The sequence below is a fragment of the Callospermophilus lateralis genome, chromosome 5, assembly GCF_048772815.1.
Source record: "Callospermophilus lateralis isolate mCalLat2 chromosome 5, mCalLat2.hap1, whole genome shotgun sequence".
Classification (NCBI taxonomy): Eukaryota; Metazoa; Chordata; class Mammalia; order Rodentia; family Sciuridae; genus Callospermophilus; species Callospermophilus lateralis.
This window is the reverse complement of record NC_135309.1, coordinates 83,911,628-83,938,855: the sequence shown is the minus strand read 5'-3', so window position 1 is coordinate 83,938,855 and position 27,228 is coordinate 83,911,628. Positions and strand designations below refer to the sequence as shown.

The 27,228-nt window shown below is 36.1% G+C and overlaps 1 protein-coding gene across 7 annotated transcripts in view; it reads left to right on the top strand.

Moving 5' to 3' along the window:
- Pam (peptidylglycine alpha-amidating monooxygenase) overlaps positions 1 to 27,228 on the top strand; it is a 289,187-nt gene that overhangs the window by 141,559 nt on the left and 120,400 nt on the right. For all 7 annotated transcript variants that reach the window (XM_076856972.2, XM_076856971.2, XM_076856970.2 and 4 more), the window contains one exon: positions 19,838 to 19,895. In XM_076856972.2, coding sequence (XP_076713087.2) covers positions 19,838 to 19,895 — 58 coding nt within the window. The remainder of the gene's footprint in view (positions 1 to 19,837; positions 19,896 to 27,228) is intronic.

Here is a 27,228-nt window from a genome sequence, read left to right as displayed (position 1 = left end):
ATCTGCCTGGTGTGGTTGCAAAGGCCTATAATTCCAGTGACTTGGGAGGCTGAGGTAGGAGGATAGCAAGACTGAAGCCAGACTCAACAATTCAGCAAGACCTAAGCAACTTAGTGAGACCCTGTCTCAAAGTAAAATAAAAATGGCTGGAATATATTTCAGTGGTTAGGTGCCCCTAGGTCCAATTCCCAGTACAAGGAAGGAAGGAAGGAAGGAAGGAAGGAAGGAAGGAGGGAGGGAGGGAGGGAGGGGAATCCTAGAGATAAAAAGCAAAGGGAAGAAAATGGCAAAACTGAAAGATGGAAAGAACCTGATTCTTTATTGCATTATTGAGTTACTAGATGAAATGACCATTCTTCCATGTTTTCTACATCTGGACTTCCCAACATGTGAGACAGTGTATCTCTTGTTAGTCTAAGTAATTTTGAATTGATCTTTTATAATTTCCAACAAAATGCATTCTTAGGCATAATACACTTAGTAATGATACATTTTCCTAAATGTCTTACATATGACATTATGTAAAGTATTCTATTTGGCGTGGTGTTGGTGATATGATGACCCTATGACTCTTTATCCGAAGGACAAATGGCTGTTTCTGATAAAGACTTTTATAGCACTATCAATGCATTGCCATTTTGTTTTCTTAAAATTGTTGTGCTGATTTTAAGTGCCACTGAATTAGAATAGAAATAGAATAGAAATTTAACCATCTTTCAAGCTAAAAATTCTGCTAATAGTTGTCACATATACATAAATATAGTTGAGCTTTTCAAAACTATTTTTGTATTTTACATCTTCTCTTCCACAGAAATCAGGCAATGTACATTATGCTAATACCAGTTATCAATGATCAACTAATAATAGATATGCAAATAATACACTCATATCTTAATTTACAACATTTCTTCACATGTATGTCGCAGAATTACAGTTTACACACTAGTCTTCAAAAATGCTAAGAAAATTAATATTTTTTTTAAAAACTGACCTAGTTTATCATATTAATCTCCTGACCTCTGGGTAGCAAGGGGAGAACCTTTAAATTATCAATAACTCACTCTATGCTGGTTAAACAATCAGATCAACTTTTTCTTAAGCTCCTTTCTCTTCCCCCTTCTTTTTAATTTGTCAGTGTAGTATCTGGGTGTTTGGAAAGAGTGGTCTTATGCATGGTATTGGGCAACGGAAGACATCTCAAATGAATGCAATTTGTTAGCGCTGTTCCCTCAAATGGTGTCACCTCTGATAATTGTCACTTTTGAATTAACCTCTCTTTGGCCAGAAGACTTGCTTTTACTTCCTTCTCCTACCTGGAAGGGTATTTCTCTATGTCACTTTCTCTCCCTGTCTCCTTCTTTGGGGCCGTAACCCAATGAATTATTTGGCAGAAGAATGTGAATACAATAGCTTAGAGTAGTTTTAATTTGCATTTCTCTAATTGCTAGAGATGTTGAACATTTTTTCATATATTTGTTGATGGATTGTATATTACATTCTGAGAAGTCTCTGTTCAGTTCCTTGGCCTATTTATTGATTGAAGTATTTGGGTTTTTGTTTGTTTGGTTGGTTGGTTGGTTGGTTGGTTGGTTGGTGTTTAGCTTTTTGAGTTCTTTATATACCCTAGAGATTAGTACTCTATCTGATGTGCAAGTGGTAAAAATGTGCTCCCAAGCTGTAGGCCCTCTATTTACCTCAATGATTGTTTCTTTTGCTGAAAAGAAGCTTTTCAGTTTGAATCCATCCCATTTATTAATTCCTGATTTTAATTCTTGTGCTATAGGAGTGTTATTAAAAAAGTAGGGGTCTAAACTGATATGATGAAGATTTGGGCCTGCTTTTTCTTCTATTAGATGCAGGGTCTCTGGTTTAATTCCTGGGTCCTTGATCCACTTTGAGTTGAGTTTTGTGCATGGTGAGAGAGATGGGTTTAATTTCATTTTGTTGCATATGGATTTCCAGTTTTCCAAGAACAATTTGTTGAAGAGGCTGTCTTTTCTCTAATGTATGTTTTTGGTGCCTTTGTCAAATATAAGATAACTATAATTATGTGGCTTTGTCTCTGTGTCCTCTATTCTGTACCATTAGTCTACCAGTCTATATTGGTGCCAATACCATGATGTTTTTGTTACTATTGCTCTGTAGTATAGTTTAAGGTCTGGTATAGTGATGCCACCTGCTTCACTCTTCTTGCTAAGGATTACTTTAGCTATTCTGTGTCTCTTATTTTTACAGATGAATTTCATGACTGCTTTTTTTATTTCTATGAGGAATGTCATTGGGATTTCAAGTTGTAAATTCTTTTAACTTTTGTTTATCATGGAAGATTTTTATTTCATCATCAAATCTAAAGCTTAATTTTGCTGGATATAAGATTCTTGGTTGGCATCCATTTTCTTTCAGAACCCCATATATGTTGTTCCAGAATCTTCTAGCTTTCAGGGTCTGGGTTGAAAATCTGCATGTAATCTAATTGGTTTCCCCTTAAATGTAATCTGATTCCTTTCTCTCCTTATTCTCTGTGTTAGGCATTTTCATTATATGTGCCTTGGGGTGGATCTATTGTGATTTTGTACATTTAGAGTCCTGTAAGCCTCTTGAATTTGGTTTTCTAATTCATTCTTCATGTTTGGAAAATTTTCTGATATTCTTTCATTGAATAGATTACTCATTCCTTTGGTTTGGAACTCTATGCCTTCTTCAATCTTAGCAACTCTTAAATCTGGTCTTTTTATGTTATCCCATATTTCTTGAATGTTCTGCTCATGGGTTCTTACTATTTTCACTGAGTGGTCTACATTTTTTTCAAGATTATATATTTTTGTCTACATTGTCTGAAGTCCAGTCTTCCAAGTGGTCTAATCTATTGGTGATGCTTTCAATTGAACTTTTAATTTGGTTCATTATTTCTTTCGTTTCAAGGTTTTCTGATTTTTTAGAACTTCTATCTCCCTATTGAAGGTATCTTTTGCTTCCTGTATTTGTTTATGTAGCTCCTTGTCAAAATGATCTTTTGCTGCCTGTATTTGCTCTCTTATATCATCCTTTAATTTGCAGAACATTTTAACTATGTACATCCTGAACTGCTTCTCTGTAATTTTTTCTGCTATGCTGGCCATGAATTCTAATAATATGGTGTCTTGATTTGTTTGGGGCAATTTGTTCCCTTGTCTTTTTATATTACTTATGTCTTCCCTTCTAGCACTGTGGATCTGAGGCATTACTATTTATACCCTATAGGCTTATTGTGCCCAAGTAGGATTTCACTACCTCTCCTTTAAGTTGAAGGACAATGTTAACAGATCTCAATATAAACAATATATACCCTAAAAACAAATATTTGCTATTAAGGCATTTACAGTTTGGGTTTTTTAAAAAAAATTTATTTGTTTTAATTAGTTATACATGACAGTATAATGTACTTATATACTTTGATATATCATACATAGATGGTATATAACTTCTCATTTTTCTGAGTATACATATTGTAGAATAACATTGGTCATATAGTCACATACACACATAAAGTAATAATGTCTGTTTAATTCTACTATCTTTCTTATCCCCACATCCCCTGCCTTCCCCTCCTTGGTTTTAATGTACAGAAATGATAACTTCAATTATTATCTACAATATACTCAGTAGGTTTGTAAAAGGGTTTACAGTTACTGATGGTGGACAAAGATCTGGGGGTGAGGAGTAGGATGATATGCTGAGGAGGTAGGAGGTGAGGATGTAAAGTTATTATATCTTAGGAAGTGTGAAAAAGAAATCTAAAGAGGAAGATTAGTAGCAGGAGAAGAGAGAGGAAGTAATTTTGGGTAGACAAGTAAGGGGGAAGACAGTAGAGTACATAAAACAAACACACATGTCTATTTAAAAAAATTGAAAAATGTTAAAATATTAAAAATTAGTGGGGAAAAAAACAAAACAAAAAGAATATACAACACAACTGTAATAAACTATTTACATATCCCAGTTTTCAAAATCCTAATTCATGCAAAGTACTTGGATTCACATATGTTGGGGATGTGAGGATGGGAGAATAGAGAGGGAGAAGAAAAAAATTCTTGAAGAAAGAAACAGGGATTGTTTTGGTTGGAGATCAGTGTCTTTCCTGTTTCCCTTCTCATCCAATAGGTGGGGTCTTCTGTTAGCTGGTATCTTCTCCCTCAGGATGGTGAAGGTTACCAGAGTGGGAGGGTTGGTCCTGGGTAGAAGGAACCTGGAAGTGGGGTATGGGACTGGCCAATCCCCAAGGGGACACTGAACCTCAAGGATCTCTTTTTGGGCCCACTTGTGTGATGTGAGCAATTGTTCTTTCTCCTTATCTCACCTGGAGACCTCTTGGTCTCTGTGTTAGTCTCTAAACTGTATCACACTCACCCTCTCCCTTACTACTTCCTATAGAGAGGCTTTTCTCTCTGGAGCTCTTGGGCATGGTGCTTTGGGCATGCTATGCACTTGCCCCATTGAGCTGTTTTGTGTTGGGCAATCACTGTGGTTTAGCGATTGCTGGGGAGAGCGGGGAGTTAGAAACTGGGTACCAGGCCAGGCGGAGTTCCAAACTGGGAGTTGCCCCCACTAAAGATGGTAACAAAGGTGATCCAAGATAGAGGTGGTTGCTTTTGGTGATGAGGTGTTGGGTTGGGTGCGGGGAGCTGAGCGATGGCATTGGATGATGAGTTCAGAGATGAGCTCTGTGGTGTGCAGTGTGTGGCTGTTGGCTGTCTTCAGAGCCTGTGTGAAATTATAAGGTGCTGGCAGGCTACTGCGTTTAGAGGACTATCTCCACTGCTGCAGAGTCCCAAGATGGAGATGATTGGGAGAGCCCCACATTGGTAGATGGAGGTCCATATGGGAATGGCAGCCAGAGTTTCTGTGCATGCGAAGCTGCCAGTTGTCCTGAATGGGAGCAGCATTTTTGATTTCTGCTTGGGTTGGTGGCCGAAAATTCTGCACGGGGGCTTATGCCAATGGTCCTGCTTGGGTAGCCTGTAGTCCTGCATGGGCTAGTAGTTGGGAGACCTACTGTCATCCCCATCCCTTTTTATATTTTATTTTGAGACAGGGTCTCACTGAGTTGCTTAGGGCCTCACTAAGTTACCAAAGCTGGCTTTGAACTAATGATCCTCCTTCTTCGGCCTCCCAAGCTGCTGGGATTAAAGGTGTATATCACCATGCCCAGCTATTCATTAATACCCAATGCATTATAATAAAGTAAAATCAGTGTGTACTGAGAAGGTAAATCAGGTATTCAGGTTTCTAAATTTATGTTGACACCACTACTGTATGGAACAGAAATAGTTTCCTAAGTTGGAAATCTGTGGGTATCCACTGAGTGTCACTATTTTGGGAAAGCAGAAATTGCTTAAACTTATGATAGCAGTGTTCTTCAAATTACTTCCTTTATAATGCTTTATTTTGAAATATTTGGGATTTTTTATTGCTCTAATAGCTCATAGTTTTTCTGAAGTGTTCTAAACCCCTATTTGATTTTTGTTGCTATTGCTGTTTTTGATTTTCTCTTCACTTATGTTCTTTCTTTCATTTCTGTTTCCCAAGTCACCCTTGGCCCTGTGGCCATCATTGAAGAAGCTGGTGGGAAAACTTTGTGGTGACTGCTAAGTACTGTTGCTGCAGGTATTTCTCCACCAGGCAGCGATGTAGATGACAGTGCTATAGAGGTTGTGCCCAAGTAATAAGGACAGTGAATGTGGCTTTAGCTTCACATGGCCTTGAGAAGAGCCTGAGTCATGAGTTCCCACAATTATAGTCCTTAGAAAAGGACTGACAAGGAAGATCTGGGCCTTTAAAATAATCCAGGGAGTTGGGTTCATTGGACAAAATCATTCATGCATGGAATGCATGGAATTCTGTTTGAGTTCACAGTCTCCCTTTTCCCTTCCATCCACCCTCTCCTCCCCCATTCTCCTTCCTCTGCTCTGCTAGACTTCCTTTCACTTATCTATTTATTTACATTTGATTTTTTTACTTATATATAAAGGTGAAATTACCAACTACTATAAAGCTATAATTTTAAAAAATTAAGTTAGAGTTATTAACAAAAAGTAGAGGTCCAAATATTAATATTATATTGTAGCCATACCAATAAGGACACTGCTAACTTATGGATTTGGATTAGTGACATTGTTAACTACTGTCTCTTTCTTAAATCATTCTCTTCTATTGGTTTTAATTGGTTTTAAAATGACATCAGACTGCTAGTTTTCTCTCAGCTCCTAGGCCTCTCTTCCATGACCAGCTAACTCAGCTCTGTCAGTCTCTTTTCTTATTTTTCTCTACTTGTCATTCAGCACTCTCCTCTATAGCCAATGGCCAGAATTAATTACCCAACTTTTTGTGGCATAAGTGTACATCTTTGGGCCAGACTTTTCTCTGAACTCCGGACCTTTGACCCAGATACCCCATTGACATTTGCATGTTCATTTTTCAAAAGCTCCTAAATTCATCAAGTCTAATGCTAAATTTGTGATCTTTAAACCTGGTTGTCTTGTGTTTTATATCTCATGATACCACCACTACATTCAGTTATGCAAACCCTGCACTCTTCCTTGACTCTGCCTTCATATCTTCCACTCTAATCCATTTCCAAGTCATGCCTTTTTTGCCTTTTAAATGTCTCTAGAATCTGTCTTATTCTTTCTTTCTCTACTACTGTCGCCCAGTTTCAAGCTACTATTATCACTTTTCTGAACAAACATATGTCCTTTGTACTTGTTTCATCTAATTAATTCTGTCCATGTCAGTTTCTTACAAAAAAATTTAATGGCTTTCTGTTACTGCCAAGAAAAACAAAACAAAATAGCCAAAGTTTTAACATGGACTACAGGCTCTGTGTTGTATACTACATGTGATTTTTCCAGTTCAACTTTCAACATATTCCTCTGTATATTTGTACAAAAAGACTTTTGTTTTCTCAATTACAACAAGTTCTCTCCAATTATAGAGATTTGAGATTGCTCACTCCCTTTCCCCAGATCATTTCCCTGAATTATTGGCTTTTTAAACACCCTATAAATCTCTCATATAACACTTACAATGACAAAAGTGTGACTATTTCTCTACTAAGCTGGTAGTCTATTAGCCTTAAGAGTATAGATACTGTACTTTTGCCCACAGATTTATAAATGTAGCCCAATATCAGGGTCCTGGGAGTTGCTCTAATTTGTGTTTGTTAACTGATTGAAAATATAGGCCAAACAATGGATTTCTACATGGGTGTTAATGGTTGGATATGAGGTGTTCTTTAAAAACACCTATATTAATACAAGAATATTTGGAGTTGAAATTATTAGATTAGGCGGTAACCTAATCAGTCCATCCTAATTTAAATGGTCTGACTAGGTAGTAACTATAGGCAGGTGGTGAATGGCTAAGGGCATGGGTCACTGAAGGCATACCCTGGAAAGGTGCATCTTCCTTCTGGCCCCTCCTGCCCAACTTCCTGATCCCAATGAGCTGAGCCCTTCCTCCATGATTACTGTCTCATCTTGGTCCCATGCATTTGGCCATCTATGGACTGAGACCTCTGAAGCCATGAATCCCAAATAAACTTTTCCTCCTCTAAGTTGTTCTTGTCAGGTATTTTGGTCACAGCAACAAAAATGCTAACTGAATCAGAAACTGGTACTGAGGGCTGAGCATAGTGGTATATGCCTATAATCTTATTGGCTCAGGAGGCTGAGGCAGGAGGATTGTGAGTTCAAAGCCAGCCGCAGCAACAGGGAGGCACTAAGCAAATCAGTGAGACTCTGTCTCTAAATAAAATGCAAAAAATGGCTGGGGATGTGGCTCAGTGGTTAATTTTCCCTGAGTTCAATCCCTGGTACAAAATAAATAAATAAATAAGACAGAAATTGGTACTGAGAAGTAGGGTCATTGCTATATCTAACCTATCATATGATTCAGAAGCCCCTGGGACTGGTGTTTGGGAAAATTTTTGAAAAGATTAAAGATGCAAATTGGAAAATCTTTAGGATATTCTAAGCAGAGTTTAATGGGCAATTCTGGTGAGACCACAGAAGACCAAAATGTCAATAGAAATGTGAACTGTGCTCACAAGGTTTCAGAGGGAAATGAAGACTGTATTGGACATTGGACTAGAGGCTATTCATGTTATATTCTGGCAAAGAACTTGGCTACCTTTGACCATTTCCAGAGACTTTTTGTAAGGCTGAATTTAAAAGTGATGGATTAATCTGTTGGAAAAAAATTCAAGGCAGCAAAGTGCTCAGTTAGTGCCATAGGTATTTCTGGCAGCTTTTAGCCAGGTTTACTATGAGAATCAGGAGCTCTGTTGACAGAGCTTGTGGTCATTAAAACAGTCCAGAAAAGGACACGTAAAGCTGGGACCAAGGAAAGCATGCTAGTGGAAGAGATTGCAACTCTTGAAAGGATGCAGAGTACTTTTCACAGAAACAGTAGGAAAGATGCCTTGAAAACATCTCAAGAATTTGCAAAACCACATCCATTGCAGGATTCAGGATGTAAAATGAAAAATCACTTTGATAAGAGATCCTGGTGGCACCCTGCTTTGTGTGTGTGGGGGGGAGGTAGCTAAGAAATTATTTTCCATACTGAGCCATGCAGGCACACATGCAGGCTGCTGCTGCCATGACACCAAGGGGCCCAAGTATTGCACAAGCTCGTGGCAGACCTTGGTACTATCCATGTGGTGCTGGTTCTGCAGGAATGCAGTATGCAAAAGTTAAGTGGTCATGGAGGCTTCCACTGAGGTTTCAAAGGAAGGTCTGGGAAACCAGGTAAAGTCAGAGTCCCTGTGGACTTTCCCTGAAAACATGATTCATGAAACTGTAAAGGTAAAGCCAAAGCCTGAGTAGAGACCAGGAATTAAGAGATGCCAGTCATGTGAACAGTCTGCCAAGTAAAGCTGCTGGCTGCAGAAATGCCCAGGCTAAGAGAGAGCCCATGTGTGCTGCAACCAGCAAGGCCAAAGAGCAAAGCCCTTTGGAAATAACATCTCATAGTCAAGTGTTGTAGATGCTGTAAATGAAGTTATGTGCCTGTCTGCCCCCCCTAGGTTTTGGTCTTGGTTTAGCCCTGTCCCTTCTTTCTATGCCTCTATTTCTCCCCTCTGGAATGGGAATAATTATTCTGTGCCATTAAATTTTGGAATATGTAACTCACTTTTAATTTTTCCAAGGACTCACAGCCAGGATTTTTTTGAGTCTCAGAGGAGAAGTTAGACTTGGACTGGAATTTTGGACAATGTTAAAACTATTAAGACTGTGGTCTTGGAGATGGACTAAATGAATTTTGCATTGTGAGATGGACATGAGCTTTTGGGGGTCCAGGGAGGAATGTTATGGTTTCTTTATGAGGTGTACCCTAAAAGTTCCTGTATTAATGCAGTACTGTGCACAAGTGAACTGATTATATTGTGATAGCTGTAACTAGTTGGTCCATCCTAGTTAAATAGACTGGAGGGGTAATTGTAGGCACACTACAGGAGGTAAATCATTGGAGGCATTTCCTGGAAGGGTGAGTATTCCCTGTTGGCTCTATCTCTGATCCTCTGTTTCCTGACCCCTCCATAAGTCAATCAGCTTTACTCCTATGGATCCTTGCCCTGTGATGTGCTGCCTCATTCAGGACCCAGAGCAATGGATTTGACCATTTATGGACTGAGACCTCTACAACAAAGCTCCAAATAAACTTTTCCTCCTCTAAGTTGTTCTTGTCAGGAATTTTGGTCACAGTAATGAAAAAGCTAACTAAAATAATTGGTGTTAAAAGAGATTAAAAGATAGGTATATATTGGTGAAATGACTATGGGAAGATATATTAAAATAGTCTGAGAAGAATTAAAATAGAGAAGACCAATTTTTTTTTTCATATGGTTCATTTTAAACTTCAAGAGAATAGAATATACCTCAAGTAGTAAAGTGGTTGACAGACCCTTTCAAGTCCAGAGCTCCTCTTCTAGGACACTGTGTTGTCCCAGTAACAAATGTAAGCCATTTAACATAGAAGCATGGTGCTCAGGTTTGTGATTGTGGAGCTCTTCCAAATAGATTCGATAAGTACAGATAGATTCCAATCATTTGTGCTAGAAAAAAGGAACATGAATGTGAATAGTTAATACAAATTCAGAAATCAACTGCTTCCACATTCAGGGAACTTAAGGAAAAGCATAAACCATTAGCTTAAGTTTGGGGCAGATGAATAGTACAGATAATCCCCAGCTCCTGTTCAAAACAGCAGTTTCCCTTGCATAATTCTGCCTCCTGCTGTGTACCCAGGAAGCCAAGGGAGACTCCACCACTATCATCAGCATGTTGTGTCATAGGCAATTAATTATAGACCACTATTAGTATGTTCCTTCTTGTTTACTTATAAGTGAAAGTGTGTGAAAGCCCTAAGACAGCTGTTCCCTTACCAAAATATTTCTTCCCCTACCATTTGCTCATTCATATTTGTACTAATTCTCATAGAAAAGTCCTTGCCAGGGAAGTTGCTTCCATTTGAGCTACTTGGCATTGGGAAACTTGTCATCATCAGCCACAGTGTGATTATAGTTTAAAAATGCAAATGGGATTCTGGGACAAATCAACTGAAGGATAAAATTCATATGAAAAAGTGATGCTATATAAAACCCTAATTAAGCAGCATCTATAATACAGGTTTCAGTTCACTCTTTCTTAAATTGTGAGCTTATTGCCACCCAAAGAAAGTAGATACATACAAAATTTAACAAATATTTATAGAGCTTCCAGTATGTGCCAGATGTTATTCACACTGTTACAAGAAGATTACATTCTAGATTTGGATAAAATGTGATGGTGTGGATAGAGCTTACCTTAATGATGAGGGTAAGAGTGAAGCATTTTGGAGAATCATCTGGAGTGTTTTAACATAAAATCTTCACTATAGGCTATTACTTCTAGAACCTGACAAATATAAATTGCCCCCCTTATCTATATCCATATCTATATCTATACATATATTATATGTATATTTAATTTCTATAGTAAAGACAAAAGGGAAAAGAAAATAATAATAAGTATATACAAAAGTCAGCCTAAGGAATTTCATCTGCAATGAAGTATTTTAAATTCTGGTTTCAAAGAGGCAGCTTTTAAACCTGAGATTTTCCACTCCAGAAAATTTCATGTTTTTGAATAGTGTTCCTTTACTCCACCTTCTTTGTATATTAGGATGAAGTGGAGAGTACATATTCCACTGAGTCAATGTAAACTCATTCAGTTTGTGTGCAAGTCATTTTGGGAAATGGCAATTTGATTCTATTACCCATTTGGGTTATATGCATTAGTATTAGGTTTCTTTAGAGACACAGAACCAAATAGTAGATATAGATACAAATACAGATATAGAGATCTGAGGGGGGATTTGTTAGGGAAAATGACTCACATCATTATGGAGACTGAGATGTTCCATGACAGGCTTTATGCCAGTTGGAGGCCACAGAGTGTCAGTAGCATGGCTTAGTGCAAGTTCAAAGCTAAGAACTAAAGGATAGCTGGTCTAAGTCCTGGAGTCCAGAAGGCCAGAGAGCTTGGGTTCTGATGTCCACAGGGAGGAGAATAAGAGTGCAACCCAATCCCAGCTTCAGGAGAGTGGCAGGGAATGGGCCGGGGGGGGGGGGGGATTGAGTTTAATTTGCCTTTTCTCTACCTTTGTTCTTTCTGGGCTCCCAGAAGATAGTTGGTGCTGGCCACATTGAGGGTGGATCTTTCCCACCTTGTCCACTCAGACTCACACAACCTATCTCCTTTGACAACACCCTCACAGAAACACATAAAAACAATGTTTTACCACCTAAGTAGTTCTTAATTTCCAATAGGTCAGTTAAAAGAAAACTTCAAAAAATAAATTTCTAATGACTTCTTTCACTCATAGTCAAACTATGTCTAGACACCTGATCTCTTTCTGTACTTTTCCTTTATTGGACTAATAGTTCTGAGATTTCTACTACTTCTTTGTAGAACCCAAGTAATTTAAACCCAGAATGAGTGCTGAGTGAGTCAGGCTTTATGGGTTGTGATCAGTGCATCCTGATTGAATTTTATACATGCATGAACTGGGGTTAATATTGAGTTTTCTTCCCACTCTGAGAAATTACTCTGAGCCACAAAGTCACAGTTGCCAGCATCAGATTTTGTTTAAGGATTTTGAAGTTAGTGTGTTTCAGGTGTATAGCATACTCTTTCAATGTGCATTTACATTGTGAAATTATCACTGCAGTTCAGCAAAATGTATATATCCCTCGATTTCCACGGTTATCTTATTTTTTTAATAGTTCTGGTTATTTAATAAAGGTTGATTGTGAAAAGTTACTACAGACCATACTATCCACAGTGTAGTATTTCTAAGGTTTATAGCCTATTTACAGTGAACAGACAATTTGCAAATAGCCACAAAAATAAGCAAGAGGGTAATATCCAGGTGAAACTGGGTCATATTGTCTATGTGCACTACTATATGTGGTCACAACATTCAATAGTCTTCTTTAAAAAGGCAGTCTGGGGGATTCTTTAAGCCTGCACAATAAAATGATATTATCCAATCAGCATCAAATCATAGTGCTCAACACTAGCATCTGAATATGGTACCTTTGGTTTCCCAGAACAAAAATTACTGGGTTTATGTTAACAGTTTTCATGTGCAATAGTATACAAATGGTTTTGTTTGTCCCATATTAATTTAAATAAGCAGTTGATTTTATTAACTTCCACATGTCTGTCTCACCAATGACTAAATCAAAATAAAGAATGAATTTCTTTTAAACAGTTTAAGTAGGATTTTGGTGAACACTGTAGCCCGTGTGAGAATGCTTGGTTAAAAATGGGTGGTAATAGAATATTATCAGGAGTTCTTTAATAATAGGTGCTTCCCCCAATAGCAGCAGTAAAGAGGCATCAGCAATATCATATCCCTCTTGATTCAGATTTGGCTGATGTACCAAAAATGGATAGCACTGGGAGTCATGGCTATGTAGATTCACATTATTTCTCCCTTTCTGTACATCTGAGCCTTATGTTAGCAGTTTGAATCCACTGTATTTTACAGACAGTCCCCTGGCACCAAGCTCAGATACAGTGTTCTTCCCACAGAGAGAAAAGGAGGATTCATGATGATGATATATGGAAAATTGTGAGAGGCTGCACTAGTAGTGAGGGTTGAATTATAGAAGCATTCTTTCTGGGACAGTGAGTTCCAATGAAAAGCCTATTGTAATGGACAGTAAGGTGCTGTTTTTGTGTCTTCAGAAGGTGTTAGGGAGAAGCATTGATCTGAGTTATATGTATGTGTTCAAATTACTTTGCAGAAACAAAATGGTGACAAAATTAGATAGCTGTGACTCTAATCTAGTCCACTGAAATTTTTCAACCAGCTTTTGTGAAGTGTTCTCACTGTTATCAAAAATTTAAAGGACTTGGACTAAAACATTTTATTGAATTTTATGTCTGTAATTCTCTTATTTCTTCTATTCGGTAAATAACCAAAATTGTGTTGAAGAACTGACAATATTTTCTTTTCAAACATTAGGGAGGTTTGAAAAATAACCTTTTAGTGGCCATTTTTCTGTAGTGAAAAGAGAAGTGTTTTAGAGAACTGTATATGAATTTCATTTCAACAATTCCGAGGTTGTTTTAATGCAAATAAGTTACTTATCTTTTTTAGTTTCAGTGTTTTGAGGTTATTTGTTTTAATGCAAATAAGTTACTTATCTTTTTTAGTTTCAGGTTTTTATCTTTTTTAAAATATATATGACAGCAGAATGCATTACAATTCTTATTACACACATAGAGCACAATTTTTTATATCTCTGGTTGTATACAAAATATATTCACACCAATTCATGTTTTCATACCTGTACTTTGGATAATAATGATCATCACATTCCACCATCGTTAATTACCCAATGCCTACACCCTTCCCCTCCCACCCCTCTGTCCTATCTAGAGTTTGTCTATTCCTCCCATGCTCCCTCTCCCTATCCCACTATGAATCAGCCTCCTTATATCAAAGAAAACATTCGGCATTCGGTTTTTTGGGATTGGCTAACTTCACTTAACATTATCTTTTCTAACTCCATACATTTACCTGCAAATGGCATGATTTTATTCTCTTTTATTGCTGAGTAATATTCCATTGTGTATATATGCCACAATTTTTTAATCCATTCATCTATCGAAGGGCATCTAGGTTGGTTCCACAGTTTAGCTGTTGTGAATTGTGCTGCTATAAACATTGATGTGGCTGTGTCCCTGTAGTTTGCTGTTTTTAATTCCTTTGGGTATAGACTGAGGAGAGAGATAGCTGGGTCAAATGGTGGTTCCATTCCCAATTAACCAAGAAATCTCCATACTGCTTTCCATATTGGCTGCATCAGTTTGCAGTCCCACCATCAGTGTATGAGTGTACCTTTTTCAGTTTTTCATCCTTAAAACTATGCAATAACCTACCTCACTGAATTATTTTGAGAATAAATAAGATGGAAATTTTTTTAATAAAGTGAGCCTCAATGAATGTTTTCCTCTTAGCAAGGTGTTATATGCTAAGTTCTGATTAGTGTACTTCAATTATTTCAATTTTTTAACTAGTGTTGGGTGGTTGAGGTTATAGAGTCAAAGTACTTTACAATGGGGCTCTTGGTGCTCTTCATGTGAAAAAGAAAAATCCAGCTGGTTGCTTGGTCATATCAGTGATGTAATGATTTTATTACCTGAGGAACTGTGTGTGTGTGTGTGTGTGTGTGTGTGTGTGTGAGAGAGAGAGAGAGAGAGAATGTATGTGTGTGTGTGTGTGTGTGTGTGTGTGTATGTATGTATGTATATATGTATATTATTTGTTATTTTTAGATATACATGACAGTAGAGTGTATTTTGATATATTATACTTTAACATTCTAATTAGGATCCCATTCTTGCAGTTGTACATGATGAGGAGTTTCACTGGCTCTTTATTTATATATGCACATAGGAAGGTTCTGTTGAGGAACTATATTTTTCAACTTTTATTGATATTGTTGCGTTCAGAGTCTGTTTAAAAAAAAAAAAACCAACATTGCTTGATCACAGGATTTATGACAGTTAACCACATGGATACACATTATTATACAATTAAATTTTTAACATAACTGCTGCTTATAGCATAGAATTTAAATTTAAAGTAATCATCAATTCTTCTTGATCTACTATAGAAATTAACCTGTACTGATGAAATAATATTTTATAATCATCTGAATAATCTTTCTTTCCCTATGCTTTAATGTGCTCATAATAATTTGGCAAAGGCTACTGTCTGATTCATACACCAAAAAAAAAATGTCCTATTTTCAAAAGGTCTTCACTTGCCTATGACGAATTGAGAAAGTTCAATTTTATTTAAATATTAAATATAGTCTCTTGGTGAAAAAATAAAGGCATCGACATTTTAAAACCAGAGTGCCAAGCATGATAGTGCAAGTCTGTAATCTCAGCAGCTTGGGAAGCTGATTCAGGAGAATCACAAGTTCAAAGCCAGCCTCAGTAAAAAGCCAGGAACTAAGCAATTCAGTGAGACCCTGTCTCTAAATAAAATACAAAATAGGGCTGGGGATGTGACTCAGTGGTTGAGTGCCCTGAGTTCAATCCCTGATAACCACCACCCCCACAAATAAAAAAGACTAACCAGAATCACAATTTAAATAAAGTAAATCTGACAATAAGAAAATTACAAGAAATATATTTCATTATCTCTCATGGTCTTGAAGGCACAAACTTGAAGTCTTTTAATCCCAACTCCAGCACTAACTACCTGGACAGCTTTATGTAAAGTATCTATACAGTAATCTTTCTGTGAGTCAGTTTTCATTTCTGTTAACAACAACAACAACCAAAAAAATGGTATAATACCTATAAGAATCAGATAAAGTAACATTAAAAAAAATAAAAAGTGCTTACTCATATTCATCCAGCCTGAGGAGGACAGAAGTTGTAAGAGTCATCTTTAAGGCTTGGCTTTTCCAGTTGAATTGTGCAAATGACCAGTGGTTTACCTTTTTTACATAGATCTTAAGCTCTCAACTTAGTTACAGAAACCAACTCATGATAGCAAAATATTCCAGAACAGAATCACACATGTCTTGTACAGTTGCAGAGAAAAGAATAAATTACTTTTTGATATTCTCTGTTCTATTGAACTGTGGTCTTCAGAGCCTTCAGCTAAAGGCACATTATTGATTCAATGCAGAGTGTATTTTTAAATGTACTCATATTTAGAAGAAAAAGTTTTGAATTCTCTTTTTCCAACAGAATTTAATCTTTATTCTAAAATATGGAACATAAAACTAAAATATTAAGTCAGAGTGTAATGGTGCATGGTATACCTTCTAAGGAAAACTTTGCTGTTCTAAAAGAATTGTGTAGGACAGTGCAATTTTAAACAGGTCTCTCTCTCTCATTCCTTTTTTTTTTTTTTTCCAACTGACTTTAATAGCTCAGGAAAGAAACAGTTGGAATCTGAACAATTTTCCATTACTGAGGAAGTTATAAGCCAAGAATATAAGTTGATAAAAGACATTCCCAATTTATTCTATCATTTTGAATTGAGCAACTAATAGTAACAGCAAGAGTTACAGTATAAATCTGATCATTTATGAGTATAAATAGCAGTTTTCTTTGTTATGTGTATTATATGTTATCATTGTGCTTAGTCTTATGGGTTTGGGTTTTTTGTTTGTTTTTTTGTTTTGTTTTGTTTTGTTTATTTTTAGATCGGTGCTGGGAAGGAAACCATGGCCTCAAGCATGCTAGGCAAGGGCTTTCCCACTGAGCTACCCCCCAGCCATGTTATTGTTTTTATTAAAAGAACCAACTGACTGAATTTGACATATCTACTTTACATGTGTAACTTGCCTATTCCTAAAAATCTTTCGCTGGCTTATAATAAAATCAAAGAGTAAAATCAAAAACTGTTAGTTCAAATTAAAAAGAACTTTGGTTTCATTTACATCTTATCACATTTTGATCCTTTTCTGTTATAAATAGATGATTAGCTACTTTGTTTACTTTTGTTTTTATATTTGTTTTCAAGTCATCTGTTCAGTGCTTTGAATGACCTGTGATGCATTAGTCAGATGGTCTGTGTTCAGATCCCAGCTGGTATACTTATTATTATCAAAGACAAATAAACCTGACCCTAGTGAAAGTGGTAAGAATGGATTTTTATTCAGTAGTGACAGTTGAAATAGAGAAGACTATCCATTGTGTACTTAACTTCGCCACAACAGAAGGAAAGAGACCTTTTAAAGATTAGGTTATGCTGAGGGAAATGTGCTGGGAGTGTGAAAGGGGCTGGCATATGTGACTTTGAATTTGTTAATTGCCTCTTATTTGGAGGAGAAACAAACTTTACAACAGGAAGTAGTAGTGTAGGTTAGAGCAAGGGACAGGGAGCTGGGCATTTATCTCCTTGAATACTTGAAGAAGGTTTTGGGTAATAGAAGCTTTATATCTCAGAGTGACAGAGAAAGGACTTATAGTTGCATGCCTTCTAAAATAGCTGCTTTAATAGGGGTCTAAGGGGCCTATGCCTGTGTGTCATGTTTCCACTGGAACAAACATAAAATTTTTAAAAAATATATATTTTTTAAATTGTAGATGGACCCAATACTTTATTCTTTTATATTATTTATTTATATGTGGTGCTGAGCATTGAACCCAGTGCCTCACATGCGCTAGGCAAGTGCTCTACCACTGAGCCACAACCCCAGCCCTGAAACAAACATAAATTTTTTTCTGGCGGCATTCAACTTTCACAGTCATCCAAGAGATGCAGACTTGAGCTTTTAGAAAATTTGTTAGTGTTTGCTCAAGTCTCTTAATTAATGTGTATGGGGAGAGAAACAGACAAAATGATTTGAACTGGGAGTCTGAAGCTCTTAAAGCCAATGTTGCTACTTAGTGGAGAAGAGGGCTCAGCAAAACAGAATTAGCTCTGAAAAGATACTTCCAAGGAAACAGTCGATTATTAGAATCTTTATAAAGATTCTTTATAGGTAACCTTGATTTGCCACAGTTTCCTTGTCCATAGAATGGGTAAAACAGTATCCATGTAGTAGATATGTGTTTTGAGGATTTGACTTAGTACATATAAAGTGCTTAAATAGTGCCTGCACCTCGTGACTTCTCAATAAATGTTTTGTTATTTTATTATTATCTTAAAAATGGAGTTTATAGTATCTATCTACCACATTTGATTAATTTAGTTATCAAATAGCATGCAAGGAAAACATTGAAAATCACATCTGACATTATAATAAGCATATTGGCTAGAAATAGCAATAGTAGCAGCAGCAGCTAAAGGAACCATGAAATGTCTTTTGGTTTTAAATTACTCATTGCTCATGATGATAAGATACAAAAGAATCTTTAGCTTATTATTTTTATTTTATAGCAGAGTAGGCATATTTTGGAACACTATTAATCAATAGATTGGAATATATAAAATATATTTATTTTTTATCAGTAATTGCATTCAAGATTATAAGATTCCCAATACATTTTATTTCTACAGCCTATATGTGACTTAATCTCTTATTTTGCAACCTTCAATGCTTTTCGGAATATTTCCTCATTGAGAAAATAAGATTCAATCTAAATAATTGTAAAGACTTTTAGAAATTAACTCTTTCCCCAATTGAGAAAAATAACAGGTGCATAACATGTGCAAAAATTGTAACACTGAATTGTATCTGAATTGTAACACTGATATTGTATCAAATATCAAGATATTGGACATTATTTGAACCTATTTGCTTCCCAACACAAAACTAAAAATGAGGTTAAATTTATAATTTTTAGTTGCTAAAATTTTAGAAGCTTTATATCATGATCTCTATCCATGTTGGTGGAGGCTGTTGATTACAGCTCTGTGTGTAATAATAATCTATGATGAATTTTTAAATGAGTACAGCCTATCTTTGCATTGGATATATGGTCAATCATAGCACATACTTTGCAGTGTTTTAACTTCCTTTAAGGAATTGGAGTGCATAGATCCTCAAAAATTCATTGTCCTTAAATTGAAATTATCACTAATTTTTTTTTTTTCCTTCCTTTCTGTTTTTAGAGACAGTGTCTCACTGTGTTGTTCAGGCTGACCTTGAATTCCTGGGCTCATACCTTCTACACCCTCAGCCTCTTCAGTAGCTGGTGTGCACCACCACACCCCGCTTACTGAAAATTCTTGATGTTAATGTATTTGATTGTGGAAAAAATGACCAGTTAGATGGAAAGCCAATAACTGGAAAAGAAAGAAAAATTTGAATTAATGTTTATTTCTCCAATATGCTCAATACAACTTTTAAATTAAATGAGAACAACTAAATGCAATATTATATTTAAGACCAACTTTTATTTATTGTATTTCCTAATATTTGGGACACTTGTAAAGTGATTCAGGAAATTAAAGCAATTTAATTTTGCAAATAGCAAAGATGTTCAAAACGAACTCTCACCATTTTCAAATAAAATACATTAAACTGTTCCACATATCATATATAGGAATCTAATATGTTGCCTTTTAACTGTGACAATACTCATGATACTTAGCTTTATAAATAGGCTTTAAAATTGTTTAGGAAAGAATCTTAGAAAAACGTTTAAGGTATCTACATTCTAAATTTAGCCCTTCTAATAATCTGCCCTCTCTCTCCAAGAAGGCAACCTCACCTGCCAGGACCAGAATGACTTTTCCAGTCATAGAGGTCATGCATTTAGCAGTTATTATTTCTTTCTTATTAGCAGAGTTTAATTTGAATTTTGTATCTTTCTTTCTTTAATAGTCTGATACATACTTCTGCATGTCAATGCGTTTGCCGGTGGATGAGGAAGCCTTCGTGAGTAAGTATTAATTGGATGGTGTGTGTGGGAGGGGGATGGCAGTTGCAGAGAGAACAGCTATTTGAAATCAGTGAAAGGTTCTCTTTGATGGTTATGAGCATATTAATCTTTTACTGTCAAGTTCTAAAATGCATTTATCATGCTTAATGCAGAAACAAACTAGAGACAGCCACTGAGAGACAAGATTGCAAACTGTATCTGGAGAGATTCCTGAGTAATAGTATTTAAGGAGTTGCATGCAGATGTCAATGGTCACCAATACCATGTGGTCCCATTTGGTATAGTATTGGCTTTCTGTCTGTGGCTGAATGCTTAATTCCACCCCACTAGACAGACTGTATATTTACCTGCTGGTTCATGCTACAAATTGACTGCACTTAGAATCATCATTGGGGAATGTTAAGATTTTACTTGTCAGAAAAGTAGGTAGATACAAAGGAATGGAAGGAAAGAGAGAAAATAAAAAGGAAATAAGGAAGGGAGGAATGGAGAAAGAAGGAACATCCATCCCGTTGTTTATATTATAGAGTAAGAAGGCTCTTAAATGACAGGTCCTTCCCCAGTGGAGCCTTTAAATCAGATAGGAAAAGTGACAAAGCACCATCTGTTTCCATCTAGGTTGTTTTAATTTAATCATCCCTATGACAGACTTTTAACTCTTTGGGGGAGAGGGATGATTGGAAAATTATTCAAGAATATTTTTTTTCTACTTTACTTTTCTGTTTTGAGATGTTGATTTTGAAAAGTGATGGTAATGAGAGTTGTATTCTGATCCCTTGAAACTAATCTTCAAGTGGGCTGAAATGGCTATTATGTGAATTGTAAAATGTCTACATAGCCTTGGGGCAGTCTGAGGATGAATTTTCATGAGATATTCCCCACAGGAATGGACATAATAAACCTGCAAAACCAGCACAACATGCATTTATTTTTCCACCATACTTTGGTGGCAATCACAACAAAACATACAACTCATAACAACAAAATTGCCTCACTAATTAATCCCTAAGAATGAAAGTCACACCACAAGAAGTTGAACATTATCTGACTATGGTTTTGTATAGTATTTGGACATTACCAAGGAAAAAGTTAGGAAGGACAGTGCTCCCAGGTCCTGAATTGAATAACTTTAAAGATAATAATTTAACTTTCTAATTGTAGTTTTTTTGAGTAACCCCAAATGGGATTTAGAATTTTTATTTACAATTAAGTATTAACAGTAAAGCTTTTTAAAAATTCACATCCACATGTTTGACAGCCTGGGAGAAAATAATATTTACTCATAAATGGAATTTTACATGGATTTCTTTTCTACTATATTTCTTTGTTCAAGGTCAGAGGTATTCTTAATTCCTACCATTTCATACTTGCTTTGAAGAGGAGGCTGCCCTACACACCTGTATAAATATGGCAGTCATGTGTCACAGCAATATTACAGTTCTCATATTGATAGTTACTTGTTTGTTTCTGGGGATTGAAGGTAGTATATGACTCCAGGGCTAGTGCCTCTAAGGGCTATAAATATATATCCTGGAATGTGTTATTGCTCTCCTAAAAGAAATGTGTTTACTTTTCCATAGTTTAAAATTGTAAAGTACAAGTGAATATATCCAAACAAAATATTCATAGGAAACACACAAGGGCTTTTATTAGAACCAAGGTGCTAGATGTTTCTTCATTTTCTTAAGTAACTCTTCTAAATGATCTTCTAAGGTTGGTATTGTTTTCAGTGTTTCTTCCTTTCTTTATTGTTGAAAGAATTGCTTGAATGCTAAAGATTGGGCTACCTGTGCAAAATGGGTTGTTCCATGTTTGGTGTGAATCCTTTAATGTACTACCTCCATGATATTTGCCACAGATATCTAGAGGTAGCCAAATTAAAACTAGAGAATTGAAAACCAAAGAGAAACATCAAGCAGTCATTTATATTAAGAAATGAGAAAGGGAAAGGGGCTCGGCTGTACAGGTTATATGTTGGGAAGGGATTATTCATAACTTTCCAAACTCTTACAGTGGAAGTTTGGGGTGTGGGATAACCAGGTCTCTGCCACTCCAAGAGTGGGTGAATAGACAATGGCAGGGAGGCATGAGGCTTTAGCCTTTTGTGGCTTATCCCAAATTCCAAATCTCCGAATGCCTTATCATAAGATTAGATAAATGCCTTGTTATAAGATTGGGTTAGAAATGAAGCATTGTGAAGACCCTTAATATTTTATTTATTTTAAAAAAATAGCAGCTCTATTTGTCCATTCTTAAGACAATTTTGTAGCTTCTGCTTTCATTATCTGTGCCTTTTTTAACTTTTGAATACCAAAAGGATATGGTGGAGACCCACTAATGGCTTTTTTTTTTTTTTTTTGGCCCTAGGGATAGAACCCAGGGATACTTAACCACTGAATCACATCCCCAGACCTTTTTTTAAATTTTAAGGCAGGGTCTTACTATGTTGCTTAGAGCCTTGCTAGGTTACTGAGCCTGCCCTTGAACTTGGGATCCTCTTCCTTAGCCTCCCCAGGCACTGGGATTACAGGCATGCACCACCAAACCAGGTGGTGAACTTGAGATCCTCCTGACATTGGAATTATAGGCATTTGCCACTGTGCTTTGCTGTTTGGCCATTTTTTAATGTGGTGTTTCAAATAGTAGGCAGTTTACTCTTGTACTTCAAATTATATTCTTGTTTTAGTATAAGGAATGGTTATTCTTTAAAGAAAATCACTTATTAATTTTCTCAGCAAATGAAATTTTTCTGTGTGCCATTTTTGGGTCTAGATAATGGGAATGTGAAGTATGGTACATGCTTAGGAAATCAGAGCTTAGCAGAATCCCAGAAGACAAGAACACAAATGTAAAAACATATAAAAAGGACTTTCTCCTTGAATTTTTCAAATTTCTGAAGAAGATACAAAAAGAGAACAATTTAGATTCCTAATTATGACTAAGACCAATATTCTTGATAGTGTTAAAAGTCAGAATATCATTTGAATAATCCACGATTTTGGCTTTATGTTTGTGTGTCAAGGTTATGTAAATCATTTTCAATAAACATCCTTCTTAATTTTGAGAAATACCATAATGGTATATATGTGTATATGCTACATATGTAACAAATGTACATGTAAGCTTATACTATGATGTGTTTATATATCTGTATGAAATATTAAATATGAATTAAAGTAGGCATTTTGGGAAATAGTTTAATGAAAATATTTTTTCATATTTTGAACAAAATCATAGCTTTTCCTATGCATTGCTTTTGTTTACTGTTTTAAAAAGAAATCACAAAATTGAAATTGGTAAAGGTTGGATAAAATCTGCATTTGACCACTGAACTGTGTTGCTGTCTAAAAGGTGTTTTACGGACACTCAGAGGAATTGGCTCTGACAGCAGCCCACTCAGCCAAGAAATTTGACTGTCATCTTCATCCACTTGCTTTCCCTCACATGGGCGACCAGTAAATAAATGTGTCTTTTCCTTAGTGAATGATGGCAGATCCCTATCTATCAAATTGCACTATACAAATGAGATAGTTGCCATTGGATTTAGAAATAGATGAAATTAATCTAATAATTCATTGTATTTCATTTTCTTGGGCTTTCTCTCTTGTATGTAGAACAATACAATAGAATTGCAGTTAGGTTTGAGTATTTCCAAATGTGACCTTTCTTAAACAAATTACATATTCAAGTGACAATGGGATACTTTGAAAACTGCAGGAATGGTCTAATTTTAAACATCCTTGTGAGTCACTTTAAATACCAAGGTCCATCAGGGAACATTGTTTATATCCACATTTTATGGCTCTGATAGCAGCAAATAGAAGGGTGTATATTTGTGTGTGCGCATGGGTATGTGTGTTGGAACACACACATATTTGTGTGAGCACCCATCACCTGAGCTCTGTCAACCAAATAGTTGACTGAGTATCCTTTCCTTTCTCCTTACTAGAATTTTCTCCAACATGAATAACAAATAGCTTTCTGTGATTCATATGACCATTGAGAACCTTCCAGCAGGCACCATAGGTAACTTTTTCTGGTTTCTTAGTGAAAGCTGCTTGGAAAGAACTATTATAGATGATGTAAATATGATACTTCATACCAGAGGTCTCTGATGAGTAGATAAACCCAGTTTCCGTGGTCATACTCATGAAGGAGAAGTTGTTGCTATATTCCTTTTGTCAGACACTCAGTATGTCTTGAATGCCTTCAAACATTTGGTCATTCACATACCCACTTGATAACCCCTAATGACTCCCAGACTTTTCTCAGGTGATAAAAAGTGGTGAGAAAAGGAGTAGGAATCATTTGGTTATATTTTATAAGCTAAGAGAAGGAATTTCCTCAATTAGATACATCTGGTAGTCACAAAACTTGTGGACATAGCTATTTTAATGCAATGATTAAGTATCAACTACCTAATAAAATGGCCAATTCAGAAAGCCCAGGTTTGAATCAAATTTGATATGTAGATGTCCATCAGTAGAGGGAATCATGGTATTTTGAGCTCTGTCACCTTTCTGCTACCAAATAGTTAACTGAGAATCCTTTCCCTTCTCCTTCCTAGTATACTTCATTCTGAAGTATCCATTTCTGTTATTTCAGAAAGAGCTAGTGTTCAGCTCTGAAGAGATCATGGTAAACTGATCTGGTCAGAGAATGCCACAGGGGAGATTGGCAAGCTTTGATCAGGACCTGGGAAGATGGTTTATTTATTACATAGAGAAGTGGAGAATAACATAGGGACCCACAGTATGAACACAAAGGAACGCATGGAACACAAAGATACAAGACAGCATCATATAGTGGCTAAAAGAGCAAGCTCTGAGCCAGATGACTCTGCATTCAAATCCCAACCTCACTTACTAGATACATAACCAGGGACAAGTCTCTTCTCAAGGATCATGTGTTTGTAAGGAAAAGGGACCAGACTCCGAGTCTTTGTAAGAAGTAAGTGGGTGCCTGGCAGTAAATGTTAGCAGATATGATTCTTATGTAATATAGGATTGCCATATGAAAGTGAAGAGGTGAATATAAGGGTGCTGTCATATTGGAAATGAGGTGAGCTCAGAGACTGGTATGATATTATATATGACCTTAAAAGCCAAGAAGTAGGATTTGGATTTGATTCTGTAGGCAATTAATAAAGGACTATTATAGGAATTACATTACAAAAATAGGACTTAGTGATGCTTATCCTCTTTTATTTTGTGTGGTTTGGCTGATAGTCTCTTTATTGATTTTTAAGTTAGTTCTGGTATATACTAACATAAAGTTCAATTTTAAAAGCCTTTCACCTAGAAGTTTTGTTCCTAGTGTTGAACTCCTTTACTCAGGCATAAGGATTATTTCATTTTAAATTTAGTTCAATAGATAGGCTTGCTCAGGTGTCTTAATTTCTTGGTTAATTTGATAACAGCAGCTGAAAGTCCCCACAAACTACATTAAGGATTCTTTATGAATTGTACACCATTGACCATGCTAGCAAGAGTTAATGACACTTTCTCTAGTAAGCTTTCTGATTAAAAATGTTCAAGCAAAAGGTCTTTGCTGAAGTGTAGATTTGCTTTATGGTTATGCGGGAAGCTAGCAGATGATATAATATGCCATTGCTGCAGCTTTTTAACATTGCTGGCAAATGGACTGTGGTGCTCTGGGCTTTACATTTATCTGTATCTTCTTGCCCAACTGCAAGATTGTGAACATTATGGTTGATCATATCCTACACTTAAGTTACAATTTAGAGCATTACTATCTTCAGTTCCTTTGAACACTTTTTGAGGTATAAAGTTTATTTTTAGAAAATAAAAAAGAAAGCTTAAGGGTATAGTATTAAGATTTGGCCTGTAAATTTTTTTCAATCATGATATTTCTTTTTATGTTATTGTTTCTTAAACCTTACACCTACCAGTTCTCCCTGTTGAATATGGCTTAAAAGTGCTAGCAACATTAGGAAACTCTTTTTAGCAAATGTAAACATAATAACCAAAGTTTCATTTGTATGTCTGCTTCAGACCTCAATCCTAAAAGGATTATATGATGTAGTAGAGTCCCAGTGATCTCTTTTAATAAAACAATTCTAAAATGCCAATTAATTTTTATCTTCAAAAACTTTTTATAATTTATTTTGTGCTGTACATTTAATAGAGCAATATAATCCCAAGTTAACTATGGTTTCTTAACTGAAGTCTAAGTATGCTCACACAATAGGATATATTCAGCCATTGAAACTGTTGACTACAGTTAGAATCACCTATTACTCACCTCTGACTTATGAGGATTTGATTAAGATATTGATGGGGGATGGGAAGGGACTGATCCAGTATTAACCCTGGGCACTTTATTTTTAACAAACTCCATAGGTAATTCCAATGCACAGCATAGGTTAAAAAATACTGTTGAAAATTATGTAACAATTTATATAATAAATAAAACACTGTGTATATGATTCCACTGGGAGGAAGGAAAAGAAAAAGTTAATAATGATTATCTCTAATGCACATATAAGCAACAGTTCTAGAATGGAGATCCAAATGTGAGTTTGTTCATTAGGTTAATATCCATGGTCTACAGTATCCCTCCATTATATATCATTAACTAAAACGGGTGTTGAAGCCATGCCCACTGGTAATTTAGGATTGACGATGTGTGCATGGGTATCTCCACCATTGCTGGTTCCTGTCCTGGGCTGTGTACGTTTGTCACAGTCCTTGCATATCCTGAGAATGGCAGATACAGTGATATTTGACATGTACAGCTGGATATCTCCTTGGATAAGAAAAATTGAAAGCCAAGTGCTAAATGAAACTCTCTCCTAAGTCACATTATTAGAGAATTTTATGGCCCTGGTTGTAGTCTGATGTTAGCTAAGAGAGGCAATAAATTCTTAGAACAAATTTTGCTTAGAACTCCAGAAAATATACCTAGTTATCTCTCTGCTCAATACATATACTTTCAAGTCTTTCATTTCAGATGATGCTACCTTAGAGAAATCCTCCAACCTCTGCACTTTCAGTGCATCATATTTCCTTTAATTATTGTCCAAGTCACTATTTCTGAAGTTTGGGGCCTTGAAAGATATTTGGTTCCCAGGACTTACCTATAGAATTTGCCCTGATGGAACACATCAGGTGATCTGAACTGCTGACACCCATTGAGACTGAAGTACCATTTCCAGTTAAGCAGCTGTCATCTCTGTATTGAGTTGGAAAAGGTGGTGGCACTTTTAATCTTACGGGATATAATATTCCCTCACATTCTCACAAGGCTGCATTTTGAGCTGTTTATCACCATCCCAAAGCTGCCTTTGTTTATTCTGCCTGTCAGAATTGCA